Consider the following 25,770-nt stretch of genomic DNA (forward strand, 5'->3'; position numbering starts at 1 on the left):
CACACACATACACACACACACACATACGCTGTGGTTCATCCATGGTTGACAATCAAGGACAGTTGGTTTTGAGCAGTGTCAGGACAGTTAGACTCTCACGGGGAGTCTCCAAACTACAGGCGACTGGCACACAGACAAACACTCAGAGAGCACATTTACGGCCAAACACTGAACGCCATCTGTCAGTCACTGTAGGAGGATATTACTGCTGACACACACACACACACATGCAGGCACTTTCTGTCTGGCTGAATCTGTATTTATTACACAAAATTCACACCAACACTGGGTTATGTGTGAGCGTGTGTGTTTGTGTGTGCATGAGTTTGTCTTCTTGTGCATATTTTGCCTGCTGTGTAAACACAGCATGTCCGTTTTGTCGGGAAGGTTGTCTGTGTGTTGTATTTTCTTTATTTTACAGGCCCATAATTAACAATATTGACACTGTTTGTGCTCATGTGGTAATTCACTAGAGGGAAGATATTTTACTTTTTAAAGTTACTTTACTTTCAGTAAAAGTCCTGTATTCAAAAAATATTATCAGTTAATTGTACCAACTGTATTAAAAGTACTCAAAAAAAGTAGAAAGTACTCATTATAACACATTATTAGAATCAAAATATTTGAGGCTGCAACTATACTGATTATTTTCTTTATTGATGAATCTCTGCTGTGTTTCTTAAAAAAAGACCAGTTATACTATCAGCTGGTCATTGTATTAATCATATTACTGGATTATTATTAATAGTGACATGCAAGCAAAATTTTAATGTTGCAGCCCGTCAAATGGTCATTTAAACTGTTTTATACACTGTGAGGCAATGGCGGAATATTTACTAAGTACATTTACTCAAGTACTTTACCTAAAGGTCCAGTGTGGAGGATTTTGTGTCATGGGGTCGCATGACTTTTTCAAGCATGTAGAAGAACTACAGCGGTTGACGAAAGCACGCAAATGGCCCTTTATAGAGCCAGAGTTTGATTTGTCCTTTCATGACTGCTGTAGAGACAACATGACGAGCTTTATGGAAGAGGATGCTCTTTATATGTAGATATATAAACGGCTTCTTCTAAGGTAATAAAAACACAACGATGGTGATTTACACTAAAGAAAACTTAATTCTGAATATTATTTATATTTATATTATTTCTGCCAAAAAATGCCCCTAAATCCTACATACTGGAACTGTAAGTACAATTTTGGGATACTTTACTTAAGTATTCCCAATTTCTGCTGCTTTATACTCCATTACATTACAGAGTAAAATATAATACTATTTACTCCACTACTCACTTAATGTAAGAGGCAACTGTGATCTACTATGAGTATGCTTTGGTGGTCATTTTGAACACGGGACTTAACAATTGATTATTATTTTCACAGTCAGTAAAAGATCTACAAAATTCTTCAACCAGTGCTCTCTATTGCATTGCATCACGTGTTTTGTGTGTAAAATCTTCAGTGACTACGGCTCTCAGATGAATGTAGCTGAATAAAAAGTATATTCACCTTCAAAATGCAGTGGACTAGAATGTATACAGTGTACTTGTAAGTGAAAGTTTGACTATGACTTAATGACCAACATTCAGTCACATAATGTTTAGATGTTTTAGTCTAGTAAAAGACAAAAAAACCCCACCTTATTATATTAACTTTATCTTTTTTCCATTGTGTTTCAACGTCCCTTGATAACAGATGATACAACCAGCCTGAAACAATAACGCACATGGATGTCATTCTGCAGCCCCATCCTCTCACTTCCCGCGACCCTACTCGGACAAAAGGAAGTGTCAACACCACCTCTCTAACTGCACAATTAACATGCAAATGAGCTCGATTGCTAATGGCGATGGCAAAGCGCTCTTATGATGGAAATATGCTTTCTGTTTTGGCAGTATGGGTTAAACATTAGTCTGTGGAATCAGCTGAGGACAGGAGGGCAGAGGGCCCCGGGGCTTCCCTCAGGGCAGGAGAGAGAGAGTGAGAGAGGTAGACACAGAGAGGGGAATGGCCTCTGCACCTGCTTCACTGACTGTGACTACAACACACACACACACACACACACACACACACACACACACACACACACACACACACACACACACACACACATACACACACAGCACGACCAGGCAGTTATAATCAGCCTCGTTCAGGCTGTCAGCCCGGTCAATAACTTATCCCCTCAACTGCTTTTGTTCTAGCAGCAGCTCGGCTGATGCGGCCGCTGCCCCTTATTCAACTGAAATTTATTTTCAATTGCTGCCCTCAGGCAACGGCCCCTGCAGCAGCTCACTGACCGAGCAAGTAAACAAACCAGCAGACCACTTCACACACTTCCACACACTCTTCACACTGAATGCAGCAACAATACTGCCAAATGAGATGTTTATACAAACTCTGGAGTTATAAAGACATTAAACGCCCCTGCTGTTTGTGTACATCTGACTAAAAAGCCTTATATTTGCAGCTCGGTAAAGCTCATATGCATGATGGAGCTGGCAAGCATCTATCAGTGTGTTTTGGTTTAAACAACTTTACAGATTTTGAGATTAGGTTTAGCTCGGTCAGAGGGAGGCTGACAGCATTTGTTGCCTTGTTAGCATCCGTGTCCAAAGGCCTGTTAGAGTGTGTGGAGGCTGAACAAAGCAGTGTTGCTCTAAGTGATAGACCTCGAGTGGCTCCCAGTAACAGGTGTGTGCTCTGTAAAAGGGCCAGTCGTTTGTCAAGTCTCGTGAAAAGAGGAGCTGATGGCCACAAGTCCATTCAGTCACCGCTGACCGGCCTGAAAACACAATCTGACTCTCTGGAGAAATTAAATCTGTCAGTTTTATACAGACATGCATCTGCAGACAAGTCTGTTTAAAATGTGAGTGGTTTAAAAGAAGCTTATACTCTGAGTGGTTAACCTCTGACACTTTATATTTTTAGCTTCAGGTATTCTTTATAATGTTGATATATTTTATGTGAATTCTGAATAGCAAAAGCTTTTGGTATTATTTTCATCTTTGCTTTTATGCCACTTTGTGTATTTTAATGTTTTTGTATGCATGTGATGGTTTGTTACAGTATGCTGTGTTGTGCTTTTGCACAATAAGCTCACTAATGGCGAAAAAGTTTACTAATTTTTTTTCTCTTTTTTTGCCTTATGTATTTATCTATCCATATGATCTCTCTTTGAGGTTTTGGTGCTTGCTGCAGACTTCGACAAAGCACAAAAAATGGAAAGAAAAGAGCAGAGAATAATCTAAAATGTGCCAAATAAGTGCTAAGAAAAGCATATTTGGTTTAATTCCAACTGGTAGAAGAAAATGTTGCTCAAATATCTGCAAAACTACAGAACATTATACCTTGTCTTTTCTTTCTCATTTTTTTTTAACAGATTGTGTTTTCTACTTAGTTTCAATTGTATTGTTGCATCATTATCCCCAACTTTCTGTCTTTGCTGGGCTTCCCTTAATGAAAAAGAGGAATCTGAATCTCAGTGGGACTTACATGATTAAAGTATAAATAAAAGTCTGAGTCTAATGAGGATAATTTTTGTGAACCCTGCTAGGAAGATAAGCCCCACTATTATGATAAACACAGTGGCAGAAAACGCACTATTCAATCCAATTGTTTGCAAGTGCACAATTACTTTTTCATTTACTTGTAGGCTTTTTTAATCGCAGTAGAAAAATCTTAAATTTCAGTCAGATGCTATGCATACTCCTGTTTCCATATCATCATCCGCCAGATTTACCCACAGAAGTGGCAACGATTTACATTCATCTCTTTAACATGCATGCTTTGCATTTGTCTTGTGCATGTTATTTGCATGTGCATGAGTGTTTTTGCGCATTATTTTGTGGCTTACTTACAAATGATCCCCCTCCATGAATGTAACAGTGCTTGATGGCAGCAGCAGCAGCAGCAGCAGTTGTCTCTGCTTTGCTCAGCTCCTAATTAGCCAGAATTAAGAAGTATTTCTCGGCCCATTGAAGAGTCCATTTCCTTTGAAACCAGAGCATAATAAACCTTAAGTAATTACCCCAACTCATGACTATTAACTCGCAAACCGCCGGCTTCCCTTGACAACATCCTCCTCAGTGTTGTGTGGTTAAAAGGCCATTGCAGCTTCCCAGCTATTTACATCCCATCTGGCAGCCTGCGAGGGACAGACAGGCTATACTCATTCCTAAAGACAAAAAGTGTAAAATGAACTCTTTCACTCTTTCTCAACTTAGCCACAGAACTTGTGTTTTCTTCCCTCCAAAATAAGTTACAAAAGGGCTTCTTCTTCGTCTCCTTTTCTTTTTCTGTCTTTATTTCTTTTTTTTTTTCTTTTTTTAATCCACACACTCATTTGCATGCGGCGAGGCCGAGGAGGGGGTCTGAATGTATAATCTTCTTGCATTTAGCAGCCTGTAATCCCGACGCCTTTCTGTGATGTGATTTTCTCCTCTTGGTCCCCCATGAACAATTAACTTGTAATCTCCACAAACATACATTCTGTCGCTGCAGAGATGAGACGGAGAAACACCCAAGGGACCCGGCGGACAAACTGCTCTGCGCTCCCCGAGGCGGATCACTTTCTAGCTGCTACAGGGGAACAATTCAACTGGGCTCCATTAGGCTGCTGCAGCCCAGTCCCCTCATTTCATCCTCGTTTTCCCTTTCTTTAACATTTGTGCTGGCTGCTCGGAAATGTTAAATAAATGCGCTGTGACCGTGTCTGTGTTTTAACTCATTATGAGCTCGTGCAACATGGGGCCTGCAGGTGCACAGATGAGACAGAAAAGAAAATATCAGATAATAGAAAGATCAGGTTTGAAATTGTTTTAAAGTGGCTTGTTGGTTGCAGAAAATAGATTTATAGCTTTCAGGCTTTCCTCGCATAATTTTAGACCTTAGTCCAAAATCTTAAATTGAAAATACACACAAATAAAATCCTTAAATTGCTGCTGTTATCAAATATAAACAGGGGTGAAAAAATCAATTCATGTAAGAATAAATTGAATTTAAAGGAACTAAAGGGGGACAAACTAAGCCAATTATCTGGGAGTAGTTTTCGTCCACTCTCTTGTAATTTCCCACACATTTTGTCGATGATCAAGATCCTTCATGATAAATTTCTTGTAAAAATGAATAAAAGAGAATATATTAAATAAATCAAAAATAAAATAAATAACTGCTTTATTCTGATGAATTGCATTATCTTCGTTTACTTTAAATAAGCAAATAAACGTCCAGTGGAAATATGGAGTCTGCAAAAGTCAAAATATCATGGCGTTTTTTTTTTTAATTTAGGCCCTGCTTAAGTTTGGATTTGTAAACAAAATATATTTTTTAAAATAATTTTTTAAAAATACTAAAAACATGTGCGAGGCTTAAATATGTCTTGTAAGAAATTAATAGATGTAGAGGGGTTGGTGTTAGCCTTCATCTGAAAATATTTTTTTTTTAAAGTGTTTGGACGATATGATTTGTCAATGTGCACCCTTTAAAACGTGAGCAAGTAAATAGGCCTAATAGCAGATAATACGTAGAATTTAACTAAACAAGACTTCAGCATGTCTAACTCAGAACTGACATTATAAATATTGTTTTTTAAATGTTTTAGCGTGACTTAAAAAAAGAGGGGTTGACAGTGAGGATATGATCCATAATTTCAGTTTTATTGAAATTTCATCCAGGGACGCTGGGCGATAATAAATATTTCATCAGTCATCAACAATGTACAAAAATAAAGACACAGGGTCTCTGGGCATAACCAAATCAGTTCAGCAAAAACAATCATGCTGTGTAATTATACCGTCATGCAAAAACAAAACAAAAAGGGATAGAAATTTAAAAAAAAAATCTGAGCACAAATGGACATACAGTTAGCCATAAAATAAAAATAAATCAAAAGAATTTTAAAACAAATTTCCGCGGTGGCAGCTTCATTTTAGCCAAACACATAAATGTCATTATTTTTCATTTACAACTCAAATTTAAAATCCTTGGTACAAGGCACAGAGAGCATTCTTCGTTTTCACAAAATGATGCCGGATTTGAAATAATGTAAAAAGAAATCAGTATGTTCATGCAGCCTCCTTCACACTGTGACCAAATCTCAGTCAAAATGATCTTCGCATTTTGTTGCATGACACACAACTTTTTCTTTTTACCTTCAATTGGCAATCAGTCTTTATAAGTCCTTGTTACAAGGAGGAAAATAACACTTTCTTTTTCTCATACGCCAAACAAGAAAACAGACTAAACAACAGCATGCACCAGTGAGGCCAAATCCACCCTCATGCCCTGAATTCTCTATTTACAAACATCATCACATCTCTTAGTCTCTGTGTCAGTCAGACATCATTTCATCAGGTCCTTGCCCTCCCCTGTGAGTCTCGTGAGGCCGGTAGAGGTGACGGGGATGTGTGGAGGAGGGGGCACCTGGCAGATGGTGCAGGGACACGGCAGTCCGGCCCAGTGCTGGAAACCGGAGCCCAGCTGCAGGGCCGGGGGCGCAGCCGGGGAGCCCTTCATCAGGGCGTGGGGTGCTCGGATAGACGTGAGCCCCGGCAGCGCGCTCGACAGCGTGGAGGACGTAGAGGTTGACAGTGCGCTGCCGAGGAGAGGGTGCACCTGGTGCGCGGCAGCTGCGGCTGCGGCTGCGGCTGCAGCGACGGGACCCCCGGAGTGTCCACCCGGGCCGGCGGCGTGCGCCACAGTCCCGCAGTGGAAAGCTGAGTTGTGCCCGCCGTAAATCTCCCCCACCAGCCGCTTCATCTCGTCCAAGGAGCTGTTGAGCATCAGGATGTAGTTCCTGGCGAGAAGCAGCGTGGCGATTTTGGACAACTTTCGCACCGAGGGCCCGTGCGCGTACGGCATCACTTCGCGCAGGCCGTCCATGGCCAGGTTGAGGTCGTGCATGCGCTTCCGCTCTCGGCCGTTAATCTTGAGGCGGAGATGGTACATTTCCTCCTCGGTGACTTGTTTCTTCAGTTTGAACTTGTTGCTGCTGCCGCTGCTGCTGCTGCTGCTGCTTCCCACAGATTTGGGGTCTCCAGGGCGCATGAGCTCCCCGGCGCTCAGCTTCGGGCGCTGCTCGCCGCTCTGCGTAGACGAGGACACGGAGGAGCCGACGTGGTGGTGGTGATGGTGGTGATGGTGGTGGTCTCGGAGAGACATGACGTCCATGTCCGGGGAAGAGGCTCTGCTGCTCGGGCTGGAGTCTGAATTCATTTTATGGGTTTGCTTCCGAGGTTGTTGGGTAGGAGGTCGCTGCTGGCTTCCTCCCTCTCTCTCTCTCTCTCTCTCTCTCTCACTTTCACTCTCTCTCTTCACACTCTCTCTCTCTTTCTGGAGCCTGTAGTCACTCTGGTCACCTGATGTTGCCTGTATCCCACCCGTCCCACGCTCTTGTCCCTCTTATCACATCGGTGACCACTTTGCCTTTGCCGCCTTTCTCTCTTTTCTCTCTCTCTCTCCCTCTCTGTGTATCTCTGCGGTGAGGAGGACACTGATAGTGGGTATTTATATGTGCGGGGAAACAAAAGCGGCTTTCCTATTCATAACGCCTAGTTAGGAGGATGACGTGCCCGTTAGAAAAGGGGCGGTGTGCTTTGACTGTCCCAGTGACCGCGGTGCGCAACCATTCACTGCCATTGTCAGGACACTGTTGGGGGGCACAGCGCGCCTCTCTTCTTCTTCTCTTCCTCTCCTTTTTTCTCTCCTCTTCTCTTCTTGTCTTTCTCCCGTCGTGGATCAGAAAGTTGCTCTTCCTGGAACAAACTGGTCAGTTTAAAAATTGCTTATTTTATTTTTATTATATATATATATATATATATATATATATATATATATATATATATATATATATATATATATATATATATATATATGTAAAACTGATTCATGTCTTACTTTTATTTTTACTATTTTGGTTGTGGCCTGCCTTTTGCTGAGCAGTTTAGTTTTGTGCGCAGTTTTACGCACAAAGTTAATTGTTACAACAACGCGAAAATTAGTTTACTTCCGCAATTTGACATAAAAATTGTCGGTGAAATTCACCCAGAAGATTAGAGACTGCGCACAACTCCTCATCCTTCCACACAGTTCTCACATTCAGTGTTTGTTTGGACAGTCAAATCTTAAACCAAAGTCTCCGCGGTTCGGCTGGTGGTTGCCTGAGGGATGAGGAGGAATGAGAGGAAATTGCTTTCCCCATTCAGCGGCTCCTGCTGCCGCAGGGTGCGTGGCCTCCGCTGGGACAGAGGTAACACGCCCGGTCCGACACTCAGCGCTCTGCTGGCCATATGGCAGCATGTGGGCCTCATGTCTGGACCTTCATAAAACTTCTCATGGCTTCCAAAGACCATTTTTCATTTAATTTCATATTAACAACAACAACAACAGGAGCAGCAGCAATACTAATACTAATACTAATAATAATAATAATAATAATAATAATTATTATTATTACAAGTCCTGAATATTATCAATCAAAATAGAGTTTGTTTCTATTTTCTATTTTGTTAAGAATGAAATGGTTAGAAATTGTTAGGGTTAGAAAATATCAAATAGTAATAACAATGAAATATTATTATTATTATTATTATTATTATTAATAATAATAATAATAATAATAATAATAGTGGTAGCAGTAGTAGCAGCAGCATTTTCTTTAGCTTCCAACTGATGGTTTTTTGTTGTTGTTTTTTTATTACCAACAAATTCTAACAATTTTATCCCTAAAAAAATAAAACAGGAACAAACTCAATTTTTATTGAAAATAGAGGACTTGATTCTATATACTTTTTTATTAAAAAACTGCTCACAATACAGTCATCAGATAATTAAAGAAATAATTATTCAAATACACGCAGATACTTCACTATACACATAAACGTCAAAAACACAAAAAAAGAGGAATGTTAATAAATTTCAAATATTTAAACATGAAACCTTCACAGAGTGAAAATAAATACATGAAAAATAAATAAAATTGTGATAAAATGAAACAAATAAATATAAAATTGTCCATATACTGTATTTTCACAATGATACATTAAACCAATTTATGAAAATGAACACACAACATCTTTCTTACATAAAACATATTTTATTGATTAATCAGGCCAACAGACAGCTCTCTGAAGGTGTTTTTGTATTGAAATATTTGGAGAATACACTAAATTGAGTCAGTATTGTCTATATTGAGCTGCTGAGAGTGCTCTCTCCACTCTGAAGAGTCTCCTCCAGATCTGTTTTGTGGAGGTGGAGTGGAGGAACGGGCCACCAAACAATAACATGTGGAAGTAACTGAAGCACTCGTCCTCTGACCACCACCACCTCCAGCATCCCTCCATCCATCCATCTGTCCTTCCTTCCATCCATTTCGTCTGCACACCCACCCACCCAGCACTTCAAACTCCCGATAATAAAGTCTGTCTCAAACTCTGCTCGCTGCTCTATCCTTCACCAATGAGATCCCCCTGGTAGAACAGTAAAAATGTGTATTCACGGCCTCATTGTTGGCCCAGCAAAAGAGCCCTTCTCATAAAGGTGCTGCCAATGCAAAGAAAAGCGCTGGTCGGCTTTGCTCTCTCTTGGTGGCATTTGAAAGTGTAAAGCTTTGAATACCAATTGCTTGAACTGGACATATGTGAATCCGCTGTAAGCCTACTAATCCTGTCCCCAAGTGTTTCTTTGTGTGCAGGGCAGCCTCGCACACCCAAGAGAAAGTGTTCCTAATCCGGCCAATGTGGAGAAATGTGTGAATGAGAGGGCCAGAGGAGAGCTCACAGAGGAGGTGTGTGTGTGTGTGTGTGTGTGTGTGTGTGCATGTGTGTGCATGTGTGTGTGCGTGTGTGTCAGGTATCAGTTTGTGCAGGGACTTTTGAATGGGTTTCTTTTGCGTTATTTATGTACTTTGGGTGTTTTTTGAGTGTGTGTGTGTCCATCTGAGGCCCCTAGCTCCACACCACCAGGACACTGGTCTAAATGGAGGCAGTTATTCACTGTTCCCCACACTACTGTCGCAGCAGGTCGCCCCTAATGTGCTCTTTTCACTGCGTAAGCTCCTTGCTTTCCTTTTATTCCTCTGTTGGTATCTTTCTTCCCCTCTCTCCTTCTCTCACACTCAAACTGTCTCCAGTTTCTGGCTCCGCTTGCTCATTGCAGCCCTCTTACTATTTTTTTTAATCTTTCTCTCTGTCATAAGTGGCTCTGTGCCCTCTCCCATCAGTTTTCTGGGCAGAAAAAGGACAAGATCAAAATGTCAAGCCAATACTAAGTTACACCCAAGAAAATGTATTATTTTCTTGGGTGTTTTGATTTTGTGATAGTGTTATTGGGTTGAGTTATGCTTGGAAACTGTTAAACTATTTCAATTAATGGTACATTTATACACATTTAAATGTAAAATTTAAGCTTTTTGTGTGTAAAACTAGGTCAAAACAGACCATTATAGGTAATAATGTGATTTAAATCTGTGGTTCCCAATGTTTTGGACGTTTGCATCCACTTAAGGAAATGTCTATCTGCAACTCATCAGAGCAGAAATATTTTTTGTTGTTTTATTTAGAGTATCATGCGACAGTTCAGTTAAAAAAGAAAAAAAAAGAAAAAAGCAACTAGTGTCACCAGTGTGACATCTTCTTTTCTCATTGCTGCAGAAACCAGAAAAAACAGTTTGGTATCTCGCACACAAGCTCCACCTGTTCTCTCTGGTAAACCAACCACTGCCGGCTGATGGTAAATGCATCACTAACTTTGTGCTGGTTGTGATTTTTTCCTGGGAATATCGCCACAGATTAAGTTTTTAATTATTTTTTTCTTCCTTGCATAGCCAGGGCATAACTTTCCCTTCACTGCTTTACTCTTCCTCTGATCCTTACAGAGACAGATATTTTACACAGGAGTTGGTAGAGACCAAAATCAGAGCTAAAATAAAGTTAGTATGACTTGCATTAGTCATAAGTGCAACTCCAATGAATGATGATTTCAAGCCATCTTCTTCATTTAATTTTTCAATCTGTCTCAAATGAGTTACATCACTTGAAAGATCAAAAGTGAGCTTTTCGTTTTCTTTTTTAGCCAAACACCCGTACGTCTAAGATTTAAATGCATCGCTCCAGAAACAATCTCATCTCCGTCTCCTCCTCCTGGGTGGGCCCGGACACTGTAGACCTCCTCTACTAAGCTCAGGGCAATAAACAGTCAATGGAGTAGTAGTAGTAGTAGTATGTGAGGACAGCAGTCGTCTGTCTCACCATCAGTGTGACACAAACAGTGTCAGTTGAACATCTCTGGACTGAAAGGAGAAGACACAATACAGCATTCAGAGAGAGACACAAGGTCAAGGTCACAGCCGAAGGTGTCAAGGTTGCCTTTAAAGTAAAGCCTAATCAGTTGCATGCATTTTATGGAAGTGATTATAACATTTTCAGAGTTTCAGGATGTGTATTTAATTATCTGTGGCAATAAGGAACCATTAAAGTACTTTAATTTGTTTTTAAATGTGTCTCATGAATACTACTTTATGTAAGCATCTTCTTGATGTTGTAGTCATACCATTCCTGGAATTTAATGACGCGATTTGTCTTTATCTTGTGTAATCTCACTGAAAATAGCTCCAGTTTGTAGCTTTTAAATAAACAGCCGCTGTTCAGTATTTCATGTACTTAATTTATCCTCTTTTCAAATCCTGCTCACCTGCCCTCATGAGTTTTCTGTTCTCACATCAATATATCAAAGGCTTATTATTCAGCTTTAGGGCATGTCACATGCTACAGTTTAACAATGAGTTACAGTTGCTGAAGTTGCTGAGTTTCCTCAGTAATTATAGATGCATAATTGCATAATACTAAAAATAATCAACTCTTGCAGTAACGTCACGCATATTTGTTCCTGTCACTCAATCAATTCAATTCAATTCAATTCAAAGAATTCAAAGAAACTTGCTCCTCCAGCTTCAGTAAAGCTTGAGACAGCAAAGCTTCACGTGGATCAAATCTGCTGGGCTGAAAACCAATAACGTGTCATGTTGTATTGCCCTAAAGAAGGAGATTAATTTAACGGCATGTATTATTTAAACTGACTCTCAAAGTAATGCAAGATTGTAACTTGTTATGCAAACAGATAGAAGTCAACACTTACTTCTACCTGGAGGAAATTTGGTAAAAGTTTTCATATAAGAGGTGACAAGGGTGTTTTAATCTAGCAGTTTTTTTTAGGAGCTGTAATGCAGACACAAGAAACAGGTGGTAGTTTAAACAGTTTAATGGCCAGTTGGTGAAAGTAAGTGAGTTTGGCAGATTTGAAGCATAGAGAAGAAGACAGGTTCAAGCAGGTTTCCAAAAACAAGGCAAACACTCCCAGAATCTTCACAAAAAAACGGTTAAGGTGAAGGCAAAGGTGTTACCACCGAAGGGTTCACAACAAACTGAGAAAGACTGGAGAGGAAAGCCCGCTGAAATCAGGCAGCTTGCAATTAGAGTTTATGATCAGCAGGTGTGTGAGGAGCTGCAGGTGTGTGTGGAGTTCAGCTGGAGAGCAGAATGTCGGTCAGCCACGCCCAGTTTAAGACACACACAGACTGGGGAAACAAAGTGGGGACAAACATTCAACAAGAGGGAAGGGGAAAATGCTGGAGATACAAGGGTACTGCAGATCCTCATTTTTTTCCCCCAAAATTCAACAAATTACAGTGTTGATAGATAGATAGATAGATAGATAGATAGATAGATTGACTGAATCTATGTGTATATTTTGTGTAGTTATGTAAAATCTGTAAAGTCACATAAGTATGTTGACTTTTGTTTGACCCATCCAACCCGGACCCCACACTACACAGAATTTTTTGCTCTTTAAACTTCAATCGAGAATCCACCGCAACAAAAGGTCCTCATTGAATTCGCAACATGTGATTTTAACACATTTCAAGTCCACCACCTTATAATGTGTTTGTAAATACTTTGTGTCCATTTTACATATTTCTATGTGACCGGGTTATAATGCTTCAGTCCTGAAGAGTGATGTTTAAACATCCCTGCTAAATGTTTGCATATCGCTTTCTTCTTTATTGCATTTGTCCATTATTGGGCAACTAATGTTGCTGTCCACTTTTTTTCTGTTAATTTTGATACTGTTTTTTTTTTTTTAAATAATGTCAGTATGGGTTATCATGGAATTCGGAGGTGTCAAAAAGTCCCATCATTAAAATACACATTTATAAAGCATGCACATTTGTATTGATTCCTTTTTTGTATTGATTGATTTCTTGTTTGTGCTGGGAGGATTCAGTGAACTGGTAGTTGTAAAAAATCTGCCAATTTAGTTGGTGAACAAAAGTTTTTCAGAATGACAAACTCCTGAGGCATGGACTGATTTCTGAGCGGGCCTACGAGGCCAGAGGCCTCCCTGGCCTTCGTCTGCAAAATGTCAATCAAATTACTGTAACATAATGACCATGAAGAGACTCTAAATAACTAAAAATGACAAAAATAACCAAAGACACACAATGACCTCAGAGAGACAATAAAAACAAAAAAGAAGCACAATGTCTGGAAAGAGTTGCAAAATAACAAAAATAAAAATAAAAAACAGAGAAAAAAAAAGGCTTTGTGTCTTGTTCCTAGAGGTGGTGCGGGGCCTTTTTGCACTTCTGCGCTGAGAGGCTCACTGTCCACATAATCTGCTCCTGTCCTAAGGGACTCTAAAGGGACTTACAGCATGTCTTGCTTTGGATAGACTGAATCATTGTATACTGTCAAAAAGAACAACAAAACTTTGCTTGTTTGCTTGCAAAGTGGGTTTTTTCTTTTGTTTTTGTTGTACCAGAATTAATTTAACCGGATTCACCAGTTGGACTGGAAGGTCCAGTAGGAATAGTTGAGCTTTATTTGGATGGAGCTCCTGTTCTTTTATATGAAATATGAATGTTAAGGTTTTTTTTCCCCAACTGATCAGGCCTGCAGTATATTGTGCCAAATGCATGTGTAACTGTTGATCTATACTCCTTTCATATTGGGCATCAAAGACACCATCAAACCACAGTTTGAAGTTCCACAAAAAGAGATTTCACAAAGGTTGAAGCATTCGAACGGCAGATGGAAGACAAGCAACACGAGTATTTAGATCTGAGAGTGATGCCAAGCGAAACCCTCCAGCCTTCGTCAAAAGTAGTTCTGAGAGTCATTTAATTTAAATTAAAGCAATGAAAAGTAGAAAAGATGTACTGCACCTCTCAGAAATGTTTGGATAACTTTTAAAAGCCTTATTTTTCCTTCTTTGGGTGAATTGGATGTAAAAGAGAATATCAATGAGATTTCTGTCTTTCTCGTTCCTGTTTTGTGAAAAGTAAACAAACCTTCAAATTATAGCAAGCCTTTAATTAAGGAGACGATCAAACAATTAAAAGCTCGTTAATTACAGACCTCACAACCATCTCCGCCAACATGAATATTGAGGTCCTAATTAATATTTGTGGGGCTGTTTTGTTCTTGGAAGACATTGGCGTTAATTAGGCAAAAAACAAGTCAAATTAACATTTCAGTAATGAAGAAACATACCTTCATGTGCTTATTTCTCTCTGTCTGAACACGCTCTGATACAAATTTGGCATCTCAAAGCTTTCTGAAGCATGTTGATGATGAGTTTTATCAAACAGAGACAAGTTTTCTGTCAGGGATTTTTCCATCCTCACGCACAACTGCAAGAGGTGTGTTTTCATTGATCATCTCTTTTGAAAAGAGAAATAATAACTGCTGTGTGAAAAAGTTACAGTTTAGTGTTGAATATAACCATCAGTGGTTTCAAATCCAGATTCCAGGTCAGATTTTACATTTATGTCAAGACAAAAAAAATCTCTCTTTAGCTAAAATTATTTGAGGTTAAAGTAAGAATGGACAAGATTTTTGCTTAACTTATCAATAAATAAATGCTACATAACTGTACAAAAGAAGAATGACACCAACTGCATTTAGATCGGCTCCTTACAAGCCTTGCTTCAGTTTCACAATGCAATTCTCTCTGCAACAAGGTTGGATCTCCAGGGGAAATCGCCACCAGTGTCTTCCTCCTGCAATAGAAGACTGATCTCTGTTGCTATCTACTCACCCAGTTGTGAGTTGGTAAAAACCATAGTAAAACTGACACGAACAGTGACAAAGAGGAGCTACCCTATTTTTACGAATATGACTATTCTGAATTGATGTGGGTCATATAAACACCAACACCATATTCAAACGCTGTTTAAATATTCCAAATTGGGCCTTTTTCCAAATTTAGCATTTTCTAGTTTAATTGTGTAAGATATGCTGGTATTATTAGTGATTTAGGAGCATTATTTGGCCAATTATACAGTTAATTTGGAACATGCATCTTAATTGGGCTTTTTTCTGCAGTTTGCGACACACGGCCTCTTGTCCGTTTACGGTCAGCTCTGTGCGTTGTCATGTTAATAGACAAATGAACTCGCCAACAGTTTGCAAAGCTTTGGGATGGAGATGCATGCAAAAGAAAATCACACATTTTTGGTCAAAAGAAAAAAACATACCTTTAAAAGATTTTGAGATTCTTGGATATTAAAAGTTTTTAGGATATGCACAAATACGGCAAATCTTGGAGAAATTCCTTTTTTGATGCAATGAAGCAAAATAACAAGCTCCTTCAGCTGTTCTACTTTACCATATTTTGATGTAATAAACAGCATGTTTGGGCACGTTAATTGCAGTATGCACGACTGCATGTAAACAGGAATGTTAATGAAAAATTCCTTTTCATTAGCCAAAATAGCTTAATAGGAATATTGTCATTTTGCAGAATAAGGGAAAAAACTGGACTATTCTGTGCTTGTAAACATGCTCACTAACACCAGTTGGAAATACTAAAGATGTCAGTTTCTCTGTCATTTATAAAGTGGAATTTTCAAACAAAAGATCAACACTTCTCTATTACACTTTGTGGTAAAAACGTTTGATGAGAAGATCAACACCACTCTCATGTCTGTCATATAAGAAGGTACAGCCAGCAGTTAGTTTGCTTATTGTTACGGCTGTGTGTGTTTCTGTGCTGTCATTTCTCCTCTGCAGCTCTGCCAGGTGTGCTGCGTTGCCTAACGAGGTGCACCTGGCCTGGGGAGGAGCTGCTTAAAAGCTCCTGTGCCTGCAGCAGAGGAGAGAGGCTTCTGGTGTGGGGACTGCCTCTCTGTGTGGGATTTTATTGTTTTGTTTGTAGGATTTTTGTTAAAAGATCCCACAGATCTGATTGTTTTAAAGGTGTCTTGTGGATATTTGTGGGCAGTGGTGGAGTGTTATTAGTCCCATAGGGCTGCCCAAAGGTGGGGAGTAACACTTGGCTTGGCATATAGACTGGAAATAAGGGAAGTTTCCTTATTTTTACTTTGGTTTAGTTATATAATGTGTCAGTTAAGGAGCCTTAGAGGTCAATGGATTTTGTTATTCTTGTACAGAACCAGCCAATCAGCTGCAGTTTCATTATATTTAATGAACAGGTAAAAAAATGTTATCATTATTCTAAGCAAAAGGATATATATACATAATTATATATGCAGTTATGTATAGATACATAATGTTGAATTATACCTTGCACCCTTCTAATCATCATCTCCAGTATCATCCTCACCTCGGTCATCAGTCACCCTCCGCCTCCTCATTAGATTCACACAGACACAAGCACACAAAGACACACACACAGAGTTACACACACCACCAGCACTTAACCAGCCTCCAGCCCGGCCCACCAGCTTTTGCAACAAGGTTCTCCTTTTAACTGTCCCTTTCAGAGCGGGACAATCGGACACCTCCCATCGCCTCCTTTCAGGCTGCAGCTCCAGCCTCGCCCCCCTCTCTTACCCATACTGCTCCCTGTGTCACTTTGTGTCCGCTTCGCCCCCTCGCAATGGGTGCACATGACCAGAAAATGAAGCAGGGGTCTCTGCAAGCAGAGAATGAAAGCGAGTATGTTTGTGTGCGTTTGAGAGAAAGAAGGAGAGAAGGAGAGAGATTAACATGTAGGATTTAAGCTGGTGTGACGGGGTGAGGGCGTATGAACGAGGTGACATGTAGGGAGGAAAGTTCGGACCAGGTCTGGCTTGTGCGCATGCATATGTGTGTGTGTGTGTGTGTGTGTAAGTGTGTCTATTTCTCAACATCCTCACACACACAGTGATGTAATCATACACATTCACAAATACTGTATATCTCATACCAGCAAACAGTAATGAATAGTATTTACTATATTGTACTACAGAAAATTTTTGAGATATTCACTTGAGTATTTCCATTTTCTGCCATTTTACTCCTACGTCACTACAATTCCAAGGCAAATACTGTACCTTTTACTCCACTACATTTATTTGATGACTTTAGTGACATGCCCACATTGTGATTAGTGCTACAAAATAAAATCAAGTTGCCTGCTACTAAGTTGTTGCTGTGCTCAAAGCTTTCTAAAGGAATTGTGACTTATTTATTCCTGACACTTTTTTTATGACTGACATTCAAACTGCATAATAAAAGAAAGCTCTATGATATTCATTCTCTGTATATGTTCATGTTTTACAAAGGATTTAACCAGAGCCACGGCATACAATGATGATAACAATCAATTTCCATCTATACAGCGTAAGTGAAGCTGTTAGTTAGCCGATTCGCAAAATCAGGTCTCAGAGTTGGTATCAGGATGGCAAAAGTGATATTAAAACATCTATATGAAAAATACATAAATAAGTTAAGTAACCCAACTTTTATAACTGCAACATTAAAGTTATGTACTCATGAAAGCATTAACAACCATTTTCAATAACTGAATACAGATTCTTCTGAAATGACACATTCTGCAAAATGAGTGCTCTTACTTTTGGAACTTTAAACATGTTTTGATACTTTTTGATACTTTTGTACATTTACTTAAGTAAAAATATAAATGCATGACTTGTACAGCACAGATTCTCTCTGCAGTGTATTGTTAGTTTTACTTAAATCCTCCGACCACTCCAATTGACCATAAATTTATTTTCCATTTATGGAAAATGGTCTGTTGACACCATTTGTCATTTTTACTATTAAGTACAATGAAATTATCCCTTCAAAGGAATTGACAGAAAGAAAAACTAACATGTTATTAAGTATTTTATTCTAAAAACATTGTTTTGCTAATAATGTATGAGAGCATTTAGAGAAGAAATCCACCCACATGATGAAATGACATGACAAAATGTTAGTGTGTTTGAAATATAATTGGGTTTCAAACAGGTTAAGTAAAAGATCTAAATGTGTCTTTCACCACTGCAAACCATGTATATGGGACTCTTTATACACACACACACACACACACACACACACAAACACAGACACAGACACAGACACACACACACACACACACTCCATTAGAGGAGTGCTGCAGCCTGCAGGGTGTACGGCCTGGCTACTGTCAGAGAGATTATCACATCATTAACTGCTAATGAAAAACCAATTCAGACAGCTCTCCTCCTGCGCTCTGCGCTCACTCAGTGTGAGATTTTTCTCACTGTTCATTTGCTTTTATTTGTACACATTTCAAGGTGTACACATCGTGTGTGTATACCATGTATGTTGAAAATCCATCTATAATTCTGTCAGCCTGAGTCTCCATACTGTAATTTTACTTTGTGTGTCTATGTCAACTGCAAGCCTGCCCATTTGGGGAAATCCCTCCTCTTTTGCTCTTCCTACGTTTTTTTTGCATTTTTTTCTGCATGTTAAAGGATTTTTTTGGGAGGGAGGTTTTTGTTATTCGAAGCAAGGGTGTATTAATAGTGTCGTATGCTGTACAGATTGTAAGACCTCTTCAGGCAAATTTGTGAATTGTGATATTGGGCTATATAAATAAAACTGAACTGAACTGAAAACCAAATGTTTTTTAAATTATCTTTGAGTTGCTTTTCCATGGCACCATTCAATCAAGTGTCTCACTGTCTTGAATAGTTTTTTGGGAGGGTTGACCTTGTGTTTCAAAAGTTGACACTCTTCTGACTCAAGGCCCATTAATGTATCAGCAGCAGGCCTTGTGATACAGAGACAACAGTAGTTAGCTGTTAAGTCTGATAGTTCATCGTCGTCGCTCGTCAAATCTGAAACCAGACCTCCGTTTCTGGGGGCTGAAGGATGACTCGTTGCTGAAATGAATTGTCTGCATATTTTAATGCTCTGAGAGAAACTTTATGGCACGAGAGAGAAGGAGACAGAGAAGCAACTTCATCAAACACATCATCTGTCCTGTGACGCTCTGCCTTGTGACACCAGTTAGCTCCTGTGTGCAGCACTTTTATATTTATGTGTCTGCTCATGCACACTTTTCTGTACGTGTTTGAAGGCACGTGTGGCATGTGTATGTGTGTTTTGACTGCAATAATAAAAACCACACCAGCACAGGCCACATTTTTCAAGTTTGTTTGACGCATTTAAAATGCTAATAACCAGTTTATTATGTGCTACATCAAATGCAAATGCTCTGTTTTACTGCCGTGAAGTTGGGCCGACGTTAGCATTTGCATATCTTATGTCTGTCTCCTTAGCATGCATGGAGGAACTGGATAGCGGGCAGACTCTCAATAAATAACATTAACAGGCGCATTAGATAAACAAGCTCCAATGATGCTGCTATTAGGGAAGGCAGAGCCATCGCCCGCTTAAATGAAGGTGTTTGACACAGCAGCATATGGTGTGCAAATTCCCCCAAATCAACCTAACGCCAACGTTATCTGGAAATGTCAGGGAGAGCAGACGGATTGAAAAAACATCGCTTTAACGGCAGACGCTTTACGATGTTGAGAAAATGCTGTGGAGGAATTTGCCTCTTTAAGACCAACTGGCGGCTGGTGCTCCTTGTGTGTGTGTGTGTGTGTGTGTGTATGTTCATGTTTGTTTGTGTGTGTGAATGGGAGAAACAGCAGTTAAGAAACTCTAATTGTAAATGAGAAACTTTGTCTGGTTTAATGTTTGGTTCTCTTTAAGTCTTAATCACCTTCAGGCTCCATTCAGAAACCCACTAAGATGTGAAGTAAACACTCCATAAAGAAAGTTCGTACATCCTCGTTAAAGCATCTCTGACTAGCACTGCAGCAATTCATTATAAATATGAGATGGGACATGATGACACTTTAAGGCGGTTGGTTTTGTTTTTTTACAGTGAGAGACTGTGTGATGGGGCCTGTTGACAGTTTTCTGATGTGTTTACACACTCAGACAGTGTGCTATAGAAAGTTGGCTTCATATCCCTACTATAATACAACAAACTCAGATATTTGAAGCATTGCACTAGACCACTTTAGACACTAGAGGGTAATTTTGAAATTTTAAAAGGATAGTTCTAATGTTTTTTTCACTTGTCAGTCAGACCAACTGTTCTCATTTCGAAGTTATCATATTCTGTCGCTTTGTCAGGAAATTCGGCATAAGATACCGATGGCAAAAGCCACTTTGTCAGTCTATAATGCTTATATTTTGTGGTGTCATGGTACATAGCAGGTCTGTGCCACCTGGAGCAGCAATATGATATGTTGACAGGTGGTGTCAGGTCACAACATGGCCTCACAGAACCTGTTGCGGCTGGATGATACACCGCTGGATGACAGGGAGGAGCGGTGGATAGGTTCAACAAATCCCAGACTTTCACCTGGGAGCCCGCTGTTTTTTTCCCCCCCATATTTAAGTAGAGCCAAACCATGAGGTTTTTTTTTTAAACCTAATCACCCACTTCTCTTGCCTAAACCTCATCATGCATGCCTTTGTAGCCTTATCCTAAACATGTGCTTTTGTTGATATCCCAGTGTTAGTTGCCATGTGTTTTTGTTGCCTAAACATAACCACATGCTTTTGTTGATGCCCCAGTGTTGGTTGCGCCATCCTGAAATGTCAACAGCAGACACAGGAGGATAACTAGAGTGTAATATGTAGACATGGAGGTCCACTGACAAAGCGGCGATATGTAATGTCTTGGGATGAGAACGTGTTATAAATCAGTATTGATATTAGTGATTCTGTGCCTGTACTACTCTGTATAGGATATCTATTATATATTTTATTATATTATATATATATAACACACTGCATGCTAAATTTTTGCAGCATAAGCAGTGATGCTTCTGTCAGCATTCTGCTTGTTGAGGATCAAACTCTATTTTGAGGGAACATTTGGTTCAAAAGTGCAAAAAATTAAGAATCAGAAATGTTGAATGTGGTCAGTAGTTTGCAGCATTTCTTTGAAAGTTGACTCAAAGCATGAGACAGACAAGCACAACTTAAATCTGTCTTTTGATCACACAACTATATGACTGCATAGAATTAACCTAAGATTTGTATGCAAACAATCCAATTTCCTCTCTTTTAAAGTGTTGTGGTGTAAAAATGCAATTATAACTGTTTAAAGATCATCTCTGTTTAACCCAACATACTCCTCTCTCTTCTCCCCAGACCTCCTCTCTTCTTCGTTAAAAGGCCACTTGTGACGAGATGCCAGTATTCGCTTGTTCCTCCATTTGTTCTCACTGTAAACCCGGGCACTCCGGATGAGTGTCAGCTACATACCACAAACAAACGCTGAAGTGTAGATGCTAATTCTCTCTTTTTTTTGGTCATTCTCTCCTTCCTCCTTACAGCCTGCCAAATAATCTCTCCTTCTCTCTCTCCTCCTCCTCCTCTCTCCCAGCTCCTAATCCGCTCCACAGCCGTGAAAACTCTCCATGAGAGAGAGATGACCCGTTCTAATGGGTGGAGGCAACCACCCACACACACAGCCGCGGAGGGTCCAGCCAACACACACACCCACCCACACACACACACACACACACACACACACACACACACACTCCCCAGACCTCGATAATCTTGCTTGGCTAAGTCTTGATTGCCCGAATAAGACACACCGAGCCAGGAACACGCTACATGATTCAAACCCCCATTATAACCCATTTCCAGGTTTTGGAGAATATGCCTTGCTTTGTCAGCACAATCTACACTTTTCTGGTGCTGGAACAGTTCGTTGAGTAATTGATTAGCCAACTGATAGGTTTTAATGGCCTTTGGTCACAGTGTCTAAAGTGTGAGGATTTGCTTTTTTTCTGATTCACATCATACAAAATGAAAATCCTCATAGAGTTTTAATCATCAGTAATAAGAATAATTGTTGCAGTTTAGTATTTGAATGTCTTTATTCCTTTTTTTTTGCATGTTTTTGATAGAAAAACAAATTATCCAAACATCTGGAAATGAGTACAGTCAATATAGCGCTGCAGGTATGCTTAAATATCCCAATGCAAGAACACTCAAATTTCTGTGACCTTCAGATTATTGAAGTCACACAGAGTAAACAAAGAGCAGATCTCAGAAACACCGCAGTGTGTCAGAGCAGCTGTTTTGCTGAGCTGAGTGTGTGCAGGTGTTGAGCTCTCAGTGGGATCATTCAGCCATTTTCCTGCTGGTTCCTGTACACTTGTTTATTAGACTGCTTAAAGGACCATACAGCTGGTGTCGAATGTTGTTGGCCAGTTGAGTACATATTACATATGTTTTACATCCCTGCTGACTATTTACCAAAGTATGGTGCAAATTTTAAGATGGGCTCTTCACTAAGTCAATAGTTTCAGCTTTAAATTATGATATTTTTATTTCTCTTTTTACTTGGAATTTACTGTGATTTACCACAGTAACAATGTGTCCCCTTTATTTTTGGTTGAGCCCAAATATTGGTATTGTTTCTGTAAACCATTTGTACATTTCACACACGTCATATCAGCATTTTCTTAAGCAATGCAGTATATGAGCTGACTTAGTTATTGGGAGGCAGAGGATATGGCCATTGTTCAAGACCAACAAACAGTGATACTGGTTTAGTTTCAGAGAGTCATTTCTGTTTACAGCAGCTTTTTAAGCAACAAAACCAACATGTCTTTTTTTGTTTTGTTTGTTTGTTTATTTGTTCCACTTTGGATAGTGCCACAAAAAGCAGGTATTTTAAGCCACAACTTTTAGGCCCAAACATGATCTTTTCCTAACAATAACAAGTGTTTTGTACCTATACCTAACCAGATTAACTACAGCACTGTTGAAGTGTAAAGTTTCAATGTAGACACTACATAATAAAGTACAAATGTAATGTATCTGTGGTTTGCAGAAACATATGGTGATTTTAGGTTGGAGAGCTGACTGGCTGTTTGATGCAAGTGGTCACTAAAACCATAGATTTCTTTTCATAATGTCCATGTTTGCTGCTTTTTGTTTATTTGTTTGGGATTTTGTTTTTGCTCCAAATGTTTCATATACAGAGAGTAAAGCTTGGGATTGTGCTGCTTTTTCACCATGTGATTTATTTGTGTCCATAAATGTACTGATGAATGTGAAAAAAGTAAAGGTTAAATGGCATTCAAAGTTGGAAATCAACCAAAAAACCTGCATCAGAAAAATGTATGATGTTTGGTAAAAACAGACAATTACTAAACCATTTAGGTGAGCTTATAGCAGCTACCGTGGTCACATGTGGTGCTTAAATCACTTGAGTTGAGGGTAGAGTAGTAAATGTCAGTCCTCATACAAATTCAAATCTCTTTTCAGTCATGAAGTATGTAACATTGCTCACTTATCTGAACTGATCGATGTTCTCAACAACTGAAAGTGGGCTCTTTCACAATGTTGATTATTTAACTGATTATGTGCATGTACAATGATGATCAAGATAATGCATTTATTACAGTGATTGTAGCAGGTGGTTCAAGTCTCTGTGTGCATGTTTAAACTTGTGCTGCTGCATTCTGTATGTTAATCTGATGGCATTCAGATCTTCAGAGTTGCTTTTTCACACGAGACACACGTCAGATTAACGTAACAAGGCGAATGCCTGAAAGGGGCTGGATTGGAGTAAAAAATAATAAAACCTCAGAGTGGACTGAATTTGGTTTGTTTTTTATTTGCTTGTAAATTAAACTTTCCATGTATATATAAGAGAGAGATTATGAGCTATTTTTTCATCAATAAGTTATATAGGTTTGCTTTTTAATGGTATGATCCTTTACGACTGAGCTTCGATGATGAAAGTTCCCCCAAAATACACAACGATTTGTTTTTGTTGGATAAATATGCCAGGGAACATCTACCCTGGGATGCCCCAACACACACAAACTGTAACCAACACATGTCCCATCACGCACAAACACACACAAACACACACACACACACACACACACACGCACACACTAGTTAGTGACAGCCAGGCTAGCCACATAACCATGCTACAGTAACATTTCCTCCTCTGGTCCTGCTTCAACAGATGGCCTGACAGGTCCCTGGACAGGCCTGTAAGGTGGAGGGAGGAGGGGGGTGGTGTGGGAGGATGGGGGAGTTAAAGGGGACGGAGGGAGGTTGCGGGGGTTGGCACCCTCTTAGGAGGACTGAGGGGGTAGTGGGGTGGGTGAGGGAGGGAGCAGACATATGTCCACAGCCCTGGCCCCTGCCGATGGGCTGTCTCTGCAGGCTGCCGGGTGGCTGGCTCGCCGTCTCACACACATGCAATAACTTGTTTTTGTCACTTAGGAGGACATTAATTGACTAACACTGAAGACTAAAACCAAACCAAATCTTAACCCAGCTTTTGTCACCACATGGGAGGTGAGTCCTCATGACGGTGTGAACACATCATTGTCCCCATGATGTCAGTTAGATAAGAATAGACACACAGAGATACACAAACTTGCTCCACTAAGCCTGGCAGATCGCTGCAGCACAGCTCCTCTCCATCTGCACCTAAAGACCCACGCGCCCCGACAATGAGGTGACCATGTCACTGCCTGAGCTGAAGCAGAGGGATGGAGAGAGAGAGAGCGAGGGAGAGAGAGAGTGCAAAAAGAGAGGGGAGAGAGGAGAGGGAGGGGACGAGGGAGGGACACATTAACAAGCTATAATCTCAACTGCCTTATCCATAATGCATTGTGTGGGCCAATTTACATGGTGCTGGTCCCTCTGGGAGAAAGGAGATCATCCATCACATTACTTTATTAGCTCCCTCACACTCTCTCACAGATGCACACATACGCGCACACACCCATGTGCACACACATACACAACCGCGCACACATCATTATTTGTCTCTGCCTGTCCTTCTCTCTCTCCCTCTGTTTTGTGGCCCTGTTTTGTCATGGTTGTTGTTTCAAACTGCTGCTGCCTCTATAAAACAACTCCACACCGGGCCGTGTTGTGCAGACTGTGACAAGTAGGGAGGGATATTTTTCTTTAAGAGAAAAATACAACTGTAGTTTATTTTTAAAAAATGATATAGCCTCTGGTTTCAGGGTGAGTCATGGAGGAGTTTAGAGTCTGAGGATTTAGGTAAATGTCGGAAATCAGATGCCGAGCTTTGTTTCCTAAAGTGAAACTTTCTTTGTGTTGTAATGAATAAATTTCATAACAGTAAATCCACAAAGTATCTTTAATCCCTGATCATTTATGTTCAGATTAACATAAAACGTGTCACTTTTTCGAGGGGGATTGGAGAAGATTTAAGACAAGCTGTGTATGTGTCTGTGCATTTTGGTAAACTTTTATTCAGAACTGGCTAAAGGTTCAAGCATAGACCAGCTATAAATATGATCATTTCAGGTCATTAATTTTGGGACCAAGCATGCAACTTCCTAGGAAAAAAATCTTAATTTAGCTTTTTTTTGTTGCTGTGATTTAATGTCGTCCAAATGTACCCTAAAGCTTCATCAGCAGTACTTGCAAGTGACCATCCCAGATAAACACTGA

At 39.8% G+C, this 25,770-nt stretch overlaps 1 protein-coding gene across 1 annotated transcript; it reads right to left on the reverse strand.

Annotated features, from left to right (window-relative positions):
* Window positions 1-5,643: 5,643 nt before the first annotated feature.
* On the reverse strand, window positions 5,644-7,352 carry olig3 (oligodendrocyte transcription factor 3). Its single transcript, XM_042502851.2, has one exon. The coding sequence runs from the start codon at window positions 7,214-7,216 to the stop codon at window positions 6,344-6,346; it is 873 nt and encodes a 290-aa protein (XP_042358785.2). The 5' UTR covers window positions 7,217-7,352; the 3' UTR covers window positions 5,644-6,343.
* Between the last annotated feature and the right edge of the window lie 18,418 nt (window positions 7,353-25,770).

The sequence above is a fragment of the Plectropomus leopardus genome, chromosome 13 (assembly GCF_026936395.1).
Source record: "Plectropomus leopardus strain MGB_pleo_1.0 chromosome 13, ASM2693639v1, whole genome shotgun sequence".
NCBI classification, from domain to species: Eukaryota; Metazoa; Chordata; class Actinopteri; order Perciformes; family Serranidae; genus Plectropomus; species Plectropomus leopardus.

Coding starts and splice junctions, on each gene's coding strand:
- olig3 (XM_042502851.2), bottom strand. CDS start 7,216: ATGAATTCAGACTCCAGCCCGAGCAGCAGAGCCTCTTCCCCGGACATG.